General features: G+C 48.4%; 1 protein-coding gene across 1 annotated transcript in view; it reads left to right on the forward strand.

Annotated features, from left to right (window-relative positions):
* The window catches only part of STMN2 (stathmin 2), a 37,475-nt gene extending 29,191 nt beyond the window's left edge, over positions 1–8,284 (forward strand). The window contains exons 4-5 of the mRNA XM_006924045.1: positions 132–323; positions 8,119–8,284. Coding sequence (XP_006924107.1) covers positions 132–323; positions 8,119–8,178 — 252 coding nt within the window. The 3' untranslated portion in view covers positions 8,179–8,284. The remainder of the gene's footprint in view (positions 1–131; positions 324–8,118) is intronic.
* The last annotated feature ends 1,571 nt before the right edge of the window (positions 8,285–9,855 follow it).

The raw sequence follows: 9,855 nt of genomic DNA on the forward strand, positions 1-9,855 counted from the left end.
GGTAGTGAGCCGTGTGCACCTGGCCCGTGGTGAGCCGTGTGCACCTGGGCGGCAGTGAGCCGTGTGCACCTGGGCGGCGGTGAGCCGTGTGCACCTGGGCGGCGGTGAGCCGGCCTCTCTCTCTCCCCCAGTGCCAGGAGGCGCAGGTGCTGCGGCAGCTGGCGGAGAAGCGGGAGCACGAGCGGGAGGTCCTGCAGAAGGCCCTGGAGGAGAACAACAACTTCAGCAAAATGGCGGAGGAGAAGCTGATCCTGAAAATGGAACAAATCAAGGAAAACCGTGAGGCCAATCTAGCTGCCATCATCGAACGCCTGCAGGAGAAGGTAAGCGCGGCAGAGCCGGGGCAGAGGCGTTCGGGGTGCCCCCGGGGCGGGGGCGAAGGCGTCCGCGGAGGGCAGGGTCCCCCAGCAGCAAAGTGGGGCTGCGACAGGGGACAGGGAGGTCTGTCGGAGTTTCCAGTGGCCAAGGGTCTGGGAGGCGGATCCCTGCTTCTCTGCTTCTCGAAGGCATAAGAGGCGGCCGTAGAACCGGCAGAACCAGTCCCTCGCGAATACGAAATTAGAATCAGTAACTAGTTCGCAGTGTGGATGATGCGTAACCTGTAATGGACACGGCACACCACGTACGGCGCCGTGAGGCTGGGAAGCGCAGCTGTCGGAGGGGCCGGAATGTGCATGAACCGAGGGAGGCCGTGCCTCCACGCGGGCCCCGCTGCAAGGACATCGCGGGGAACCAAAACCGGGGCCACCGGGCCTCACCCCTCCCCGCGGTGCCCTGCGCCCTCCTCCTCCCGTCCTGCACTGAGCTCCCTCCCGCAGTCGGGGCGAGCAGCGCGGGCCCAGCCGAAAACGCTCGTGGCTCTAAGCACTCCATCCGCCACCCCACAAAAACTTCCCTTTGAAAATGGGCGGTCCAGCGACGGGCGATCCAGCGACGGGCGGTCCAGCTCGCCCATTGCCAGCACTCAGACCATCGAGAAAGAGGGCCTTGGAAGAAGATACCTCGGTCCTTCTCTGAGCGGTCACCCCCACCCTGCCCCAGGGCTGGGTGCTATTCGTGTCAGGCCCTGAAGATGCGAGGAGGTAGGGACCACTGGTCACTCGAGCTCCCAGAGGCTGGACAAGGCCAGCTTCCTGCTACCAAGTGTTCCTTGGGAAGCTTCACGCCGTCTGTCAGACCTGGCTCATTGCATCTAAGGATCAGGCAGGCTTAGCCTGACGACTCCTTATTTTTACCTCTACTCTCTACTACAAATGTCGGCCAGAACCAAAGGAGATCAGACACAAAACCCGAAAAAACATACCCTCATTTCATGAGGTTTTCTGGGAGGTGACCTGTGCAGTAAGGAACTCTGGAGAGCTTTGCTGGGATGGGCGGCTGGGCTCGGACGCAGGACGGCGAGGCTCCCGGAGGTGTGGACAAGAGCCAGAATAGGCAAGGAACGCCCTGGTCAAACGCTGAAAGCTGAGACTTAACTCACTTCCACAAGCTGGTGCGTCCAGACTCTCAGAACTGTCGCCGTGCTTCACCTAAGTGGGTCAGGTCAGGGTTTGGAAGAAGCACAGAACCCGGCTCCCGGCAGGTGACATATGGCGGCACCACAGCGAGTGCCTGGCCAAGATGCAGGACAGCGAAGCTCCACTGGCTAAAATGTACACCCCCGACCGTGAACCAGTCATCCTTTGTGTGCCTTCAGTTCCCACGTCCCCACAGCCGAGGAGACTCCTGCGGACAGGGCTGGTACCATGGACAGCAGAGCCCCACTGTGGGTTCTGCTCAGGATGACTGCGACTTGAATCTCGCGTCCTCGGCCCTGAAAAAAATCACATGGCGTTGCTGGGAATGGGGCACATTGGCCTCCAGCGGGATTCTCAGTGAGACCAGTGCAAGTCTTCATCATTGGCAGTTCAGGGGCATTAATGGTTCTGAAATTACATAGACACAAACTAGCGGCATAGCCCTCTTACTTTTAATTATAAAATAGTTCATGAAATTTGCATATTTTAACTAGTATTTCCAGAAGTGTTGGATTTTAATAGGCAACTTATTTCTCTCTGTGTATTTATCGTCACCCACCCCCTGCCCAGCTCCTTTCTGCACCCTTCCTCTCTCACCCAGATTTTCCCTCCTTCCACACACAGACATGCACGCACGCACGCATGCAGTTTGTCCAGGAAATAATCAGCCTACAGAGCGTCTGACATTCCTGACATCAGCTGCAGGATCCCCAGGGCTGGGACCCAGGCATCCATATTTTTTTAAAACTCTCTAGACGATTCCGGTTTCAGCCGAGCACTCTCCCTGGCGCCCCACAGCTAAAGAGATGCCTTTCAAACCAATAGGATCTCTGACCAGTGTCAGCCAGGATCTGTTATCTTTTCAATCAAGTGGAGATACTCCTTAGGGAATACCAAATTTACTTCCAGTCGATGTGCTTTAAATATGTTGTAGATTTGATACAATTCTGAGTGTCTATATGTGTAATAGAGCTACCTTGCTTTTCCCTAAAATAAGACAAATGACTAATAACTAGCCTTTTGTTTGAATGAAGTTACTACAGTGAAATTTAGAAATTAAAAAGAGGATCAGTAATAACGGTAATGCTGAAAATGCATGAAACCGCCAATCTAACATAAACTATTCTGGAATCTGCCAGATCAAAAGATGATCACTGCTGAAATGATACCTATTAATGAATTAATCTTTTTTGAGTATTTACCGAGTCCCCGTGACGTGCTCAGAAACAGGGGATGTAAAAGCAAAAAGTATTTCATGACCATCTCTTTCCCACCAAAGACGGTATAAAATCCAGCAATAAATATCACAGCGCCAAAAATTACGGAATAAGACAGCGTGAGATGTGGGTCAGTACGGACAGCAAATCCAGTAGCAATTCATCCACGTCGGGGCTGACACGCTCAGCGCCACCACTGTGGCAGCCCTCACGGCCCCGTCAATCAGCCAAGAGATGCGGTGCAGCCCCACGTAAGCTCGCGCGACCATCTCCCTGCCATCCGACCCTCAGTCCATCTTCTCGATTAAGAGGACTGAGCATGCGCGCAGCATGTACCCTCCCTCGTCACTGGTACCCATGATGGTGCTTTCGATGCCACTCGCTGATGGGTCCCAGAAACCTCTCGGAGTCCCGGCCACATTAGCTCAAAGCCTTCAGGTGAAACCGAAAGCCTCGACCAAAAGCAATCCCACCCGCACTTAAGAATCTACTGGAGAGCTCCTTAAAATGAGAGAGGCTGGTGTGATTGTCTGTGGTAAGACCCAGCAATCAGCGTTATTTTTAAAGCTTACCAGTAGGCACTAATATTTAGCCGGAGTTGAGAACGCTGAGCTAAAAGCTTTTTAAATAGGCTGTGTTACGCTTAACTTTTAAATATTTTTGATCTTTGTTCCAGGAAAGTGCTCCTTCTTCATTCGAAGAATGTTAACTATATCTATATATACACACATATATATATATATTTTTAATTCCTGTTCCCATAGCACCATATCTCAACACTCCAGCTTATTATATAGGAAATATTCAAATGTGGGGAATGGATGCCTGTGCCACCAAGACCTGCATTAGGCTGATCTATTTATGTCACTCGCAGCGAGTGACATAAATCGCCATGCCCGGGACCCATAACCCACTGGAGGACTGAGACTCTGGTGACGTTAAGTGTCCTTGTTCTTGGAATAGTGTAAGAAGTGGAAACGAGAGATGGGGAGAGGACACCTGTTTTCGCCGTGCGGGAGGGCGAGGGCCACTTGTTTCCTCCCCTTGAGCACCAACCACACAGTGTCCGGCCTGAAGTTCACCACCTGCCCCCCAGGAACCCCGAGGGAGAGCAGCACTCTCAGCAGACCCAACCAGGAACTGTAATGAGGAGCTAATTTTGAAAACTCGGTGAAAGCGAGTATAATCATTTTAACAATAATACATACATCCATGAAACATATAACTTTAATGTTAAATGTGCATTCGATTTACAATCTTTTGATGTAGGCCAGGGCTTTTTTTCAGAAATGGATCAGTAAGCCAGAGTTCTGTGCCTTTTTTTTCCTTGCATGAGGCACACCTTTATCACATTAACTATGATTTACAGTTTCGATCTCTTTAAAATGGAGTGAGGACTAAAGACATCTGCAAAATAATCCGATGTAGAATTTTCACAACTTTTCCCTAACTTTCATCATCAGTCCACCCACTAGCTAACAAAACTTCACTTTCGCAAGTACTTCCAAAGCTTTCTCTCCATCCTCACAGTTCTTCATACCGTAATATTCAATTAAATTACATAGATTTTCAAATGCAGCGAGCTGAACAGGCTGGAAGTCTCGTCGACTGTGATCAAGCACAAGGCTCCACCAGAGAGAGGACGAGTAGGTGGAAACACGAGGCTTGAGCAATCCACACGCAGAAGACTTGGACCGTGAGGTGGACGGAGGGCGTGCAGAGCGCCAGTTAACCCAGCAGCTCGTCTCCAAGGGCTTCCCCTGAACCCTGCCGGATTCTCCACCTACTGATCCAGTCCCATCTCGCTCTGATAAGTTGACCGCGTCATCCAAGAGCGCCCCGCTATAATGTTGCAACGAACGCGACGTGTTCAGGATGAGGGAAGCGAAGCCCGGCCGGCCTCGGCGACACCCTGACACCCTGACCTCCCACCCAGCACGCACTGCAGCTCTGAAGTAAGAGGCGTTGTTCCTTGCAGCCCATACTCCCACCTCCAACAGCCGAGGAGAGGTCAGGGGAACGCTACAGCCATTGTTTTTGTGACGGTAGCATCGCCCAATTTAATATAGCTTTAAATGATAAAAAATATATTTTTTCTTAAGGGAATAAGATTCTGTGATTCTTAAAAGGTAAGTTTGGTGCTGTATAACTCTTCAAGACAGACTTCAACCATTATCAATTTCCATCTGCTGTAACCGTTCGTCCTTCTCATCGGACTTGTTTTCCTGTCATTCTGATTCACAAATGCCACTTGGGGGCTTAAAACCACCTGTGCTCACAGCTCATCGCAGGGCAGGCATCTGGCGGGCACCATCACCTTTAACCCAAAGAACAACCCTGAAAGGAGATACCGTTACGATCCCCGGTTCACATGTAAGGAATCTGTTTAAACGCAAGCCGAAGTCCAAATCATAGATGGAGCTGGCACGTCAGTACCCCAGGTCATCTAGCTCATGCCCTTGTTTATATTTGATACTTAGGCAAAGAGTAAAAAAAACGACCTCACGCTTCTTGGCATCCAGTATAGAAATATCTCTAATCACATTCTCTTAGAGAATCAGAATTTTTCCTAAAACCACCTTTAATATATTTTTGCATATCAGGGGAATAGTTACATAAATGCCAAAACACTATTACACTTCCATTATACTGATGGGAAGTAAAGGGTAAATGGCAGAGAACATTGTAAATTTAGATCTGCTTGGGCCTATCTAGCCCAGTGTGTCTGACAGTGCCTGGCAAATATTAGAAGCGCCACAACGAAGTGCATATTATCAAAGTATAGCCTAACCTTCCTGATGAGCTTTCTCAGAGTATTGTAACGGCTTCCTTAAACCTCTGGACTCAGAGTCTCCTGATCATTACGAAAGGTTTGCTGATAAAAACAGACGATGCTGGAAATGACGTGCCTCCTGCTCATCTTATCTGCTTTTTATTCCCCCCCGTGCTCCCACAGTCACACCACAATTGCATGAGTGTATATTTGATGAATGGACTGTAAAGTTTTAAAATAATAGATTTACCAAAATACCTGAAAATAAACAATATTTTCCTAGAAACTCAGAATTAATTTAAATTTCCTTTTATTTCATGTTATCACCTCAAGCTCACAGACCCTATTTGTTCTTTCCTATGGCAAAACCTATTTCTTTACAGCTAAGTTTGAGTTTAATAAGAAAAGTGCTCCAAGTAGCCTAATAATACTAATTATGTTTCCTGTTATATTATAAACTTGAGTTTACATGAATCTTTAGACTTGAGGCTCTGGTTTTTTCCTACCATGGCAGTGCTCTGGGTTATTTCTCAATTTTCATCAGAGCTTAGCTCTCACTCATTTTCTTTCTGCATGAGAAAAAGATTTTGCTGCGTCTTTTCCCCTATAATAGCAGAACAAGGGAGAGTCGGCTGCATCCATGTCAGTCCTCCTGTGACAGCCCCGTGTGACAGGATCGCCCTGTGCCTGCCTTTTATTCCCGCTCTTCATGGCCTCTGAATATAAACGAAAAGCTCATTTAAACCGCTTAACTATAATTGCTTTTAAACTCTTCCTCTAGTCAACGTCCCGCTTACTCTAAGTCTGTATCTTTGAAGGAAGTTTAGCATAGTCTATGCCTTTTTCCTCCCAGAACCTACATCCGAGGAGACATTTTTTCACACGACTATAAAACTGTCTCCTCGCAGCAACACCGAGGCTGCACAGCTCTGGCTGAGTGTGGGCTGTCAAGGCAAGCTCCCTGAATCCCAGCTCTGCCACTTAGCTACGTGATCTTGGGCTAATTCCTTAACCTTTCTGTGCCTTGGTCTCTCCATCTGTAAAATGGGAACAATAATAGAGCCTCTACCTTAGGGTTGTTGTGAAGATCAAGGAAATGACAGGTAAAATCTGTATTGATGCAGACCTGGTACATAGTAAGCGCCTAATAAATGCTCAATATTATAAAGAACCCTGTAAACAGAGTATCCTTAAGAGTAATAGAATTTAATAAGATTTACCTTGTAGCTGGTCAAGGTCATTGCCCCTAAACCGAAGGAATCTGTGGAACCAGAAGAAACTTCTGGAGCCATGGGGGGGAAAATAATATGAGCAATATTGTACATAGAAAAATAAAGACTCATAATAATGAGCATTTTAAATGTTCAGTTTAACAAACATTTAGCACCTGTGATATGCAAGATAACGTGCTTATAATCATCCAGTGAAGGATGATGTACTGGAAACTACTGGCCCCTCAGGAAGTCGGTGCCCAAGCTGAGCTCGGAGCCTCAGTTCCTGGGGAAGCGAGCGTCCGCCGTGGCCGTGACACGCCGCGTGCAGACACTGCCTCACCCTGCAAGCGACGACAGCGACAAGCACAGTGCTGGCCCTCGGGGAGCTCGGACACGAGCGGCTGCTAACGCAGCAGGCGGACGGGAACGGAAACGCCCTCAGTGCGAGGTCAACCCGACATCGGTGCCACCCGAAAGGAAAGATTCACGCAGGTGATCGCACAGAGAGCGGGACGACTTCAGTCTGCAGCCTCGTGAACGTCTCCATGGAGAAAGGGCCCACTGCCTCTGGGGCTTAAAGAGGAAGTCGCAACGAAGACAGAAGATGGGGAATCTCAGGCACTGAAAACTGCAAGAAGAGACTATTCCCTTAAGCTGACACCTCGGCAATGTGCCAGGGGCGGAGGTGGGACCAGGAACGTCACTGGGACTCACGTTTCGTGGGCTTTGATTGACAGGTTGAGCGTTGAGGAAGCGCAGTGGGTACCAGATTTGTGGGGGAATCACTTGGAAAGTTAGATAAATGTCTAACCACTGTGCCGTCCACCTGAAACTAATGTGTTATTGACTCAACTGTAATCGAAAAATAAAATAAGATTTAAAATAATTTTAAAAAATAAACATATATAAACTTTAAAAAAATTTTTTAATTAAAAAAGGAAGTTTAGGAAGCATACGATAAGTCTTCGTCCTGCATCTAATGCTCCTAAAGTGACCACCGGCAGTTATAAAGCCCTCGAAATATTAGGGAAAAGGAAAAGTGTTGAAAATGAGAGGGAAGACAATATTATGTTTTATTGCCAGTCTCTGATTTATACAGTGGTCACAATATTCAAAATTCTTTTAATCGTATGACCTTTTGATCACAGTTTCAATCGAATACATTTTTTTTTTTTAAAGATACTATTAGGCTTGTAAGATCTCTGTAATATGCCCCTGACTGGGTCCCACATTTTCCTATCTCGGGAAATGAGAAAATGTCCTCAAGGTACGTATCAAACGGGCTACTTCCTGTCTGGGCACCGTCTGCAGAGCAGTGGGCGGGCCCTGCTGGGTCCCTGTGGGCCGGGCCGGGCGGCAGGGCGCTGTGACCTCCCTGTCCCCTGGGTGTTTTTCAGGAGAGGCACGCGGCGGAGGTGCGCAGGAACAAGGAGCTGCAGGTGGAGCTGTCCGGCTGAGGCTGCAGGTACGGCGCCCCACCTGATCGATGCCCGCCTGTGTTACGACGGGTCACGCGATATCGGTATGGGAAATGTATGACATGGTTTAAAAAGAACTCACTATTTAAAAAAAAAAAAAAACGGAATCAAAAATAAAAAAAAATCAATGCGGTCTCTTTGCAGAATGTTTTGCTTGATGTTTAAAAAATACCTTGGATCTTATTTTGTAAATACTTACATTTTTGTTAAAAAATACAAGTATTGCATTATGCAAGTTATTTCATAATCTTACATGTCCTGTAACAGGCTTTCGACGTCATGTCTCTCCACCCGAATGAGTTTGCTAGGTCTGTTCCTTTCCGAGCTCCCCACGTCTGACCTTCCCTGCCCTTCCATCCCATCAGAAAACGAGGTCAGTAGACAGTCTATGGTGCTAGAAACCCACCATTGCCTGATGACCTAGACGGCTCTGTCGCCTCTGAACTTGACTAAGACCATCCCTAGATCACAGGTGTTAGGACTCACCCCGACCTCCACATTTGTTCGCTCGTAATCTACTTACTGCCTAGAAGGGACAAAACGGGGCTAAGAAAAACCACCAACCGCAGCAGTGACTTCTGCTTCTCCTGGGTTATGTGCCACAAATGTGCCTGGCTTCAGACAGGGATGGATGAGGGCAGATGGGCGATCAGTCTGGGTAGAAGCAAAAACCGAACCTTTTAAAGTGCTACCTTTGAAACGGTCCAAGCAGCCGTGAAAACGCTTTGTGAAGTGAGCTTAATTCTCTAGTTTATTTTGATGGAATGAATTAAGTAATGTGTCAGGTGGCTTATTTGTGGGTGCCATGGTTGATGATGTTCCTTTTAAGCTCTTACCTGTAGTACAAGTACATGATTCTACTGAACCCTTTTTCACTTGGAAACTGTGAGCTGGTTGTCGCATTCACACACGCACACACACACACACACACACGCACACACTCTCAAAAGCACTGCGGACTTAACTCTCAAGCCGGCCTTTCTCCACCACGGTGAGGCAATCCTGCCTATTGGAAAAAAGTCACCCCACCCGTGCGGGCGGCCGCGGCTAGGGGGTCAGGCAGGGCACTCGCGCCGACCAGGAGACGCCCCAGACACCACCGCGCGCTCCTGTCGCAGTTTTGAAGTCGTTTCTCCCCCAACTCCCCGCTCCTGACGGTCGCTGCCTGCATATTTACTCCTCGTTAGCGCTATTTTCCTGTATGTCATTGTGAGCAAGCTGTGATCAATAAAGGATTGGAGTTCTGTGAACTACTAAAGGTTTGGTCTGTTCTCTTGCCCCTCCGCGTGGCTGGCCCTGCAGGTCGGAGGGTGAAATGGCCGGTGGGCGAATGGCCTCGTGGGAGAAGAGACAACGGCAGCATTTAAGATCTTGCTCCCCGGCAGAGGCCGTCGGTTTGGCTGAAATAGACTCTTATAAAAAATTCTAATAAACAGATAAATAGGCAAGTAAATAGATAACTAGATAGAAAATAAACCAGGCCCTGTCTGTGACCCAGATGGACCCTACGGGACCAAAGGAACCACGTCCAGTTTTAGCAGAAAGTCCTGAATAATTGACACCACACAGATTTATGAATAAGTAAACCGGGCCATGAAGCCCAGGGGCGCTCACAGCCACGCTGAGGGCTGAGGCCACCTAGGCGCTGTGGCAAGC

Source organism: Pteropus alecto, unplaced genomic scaffold, assembly GCF_000325575.1.
Source record: "Pteropus alecto unplaced genomic scaffold, ASM32557v1 scaffold87, whole genome shotgun sequence".
NCBI lineage: Eukaryota > Metazoa > Chordata > Mammalia > Chiroptera > Pteropodidae > Pteropus > Pteropus alecto.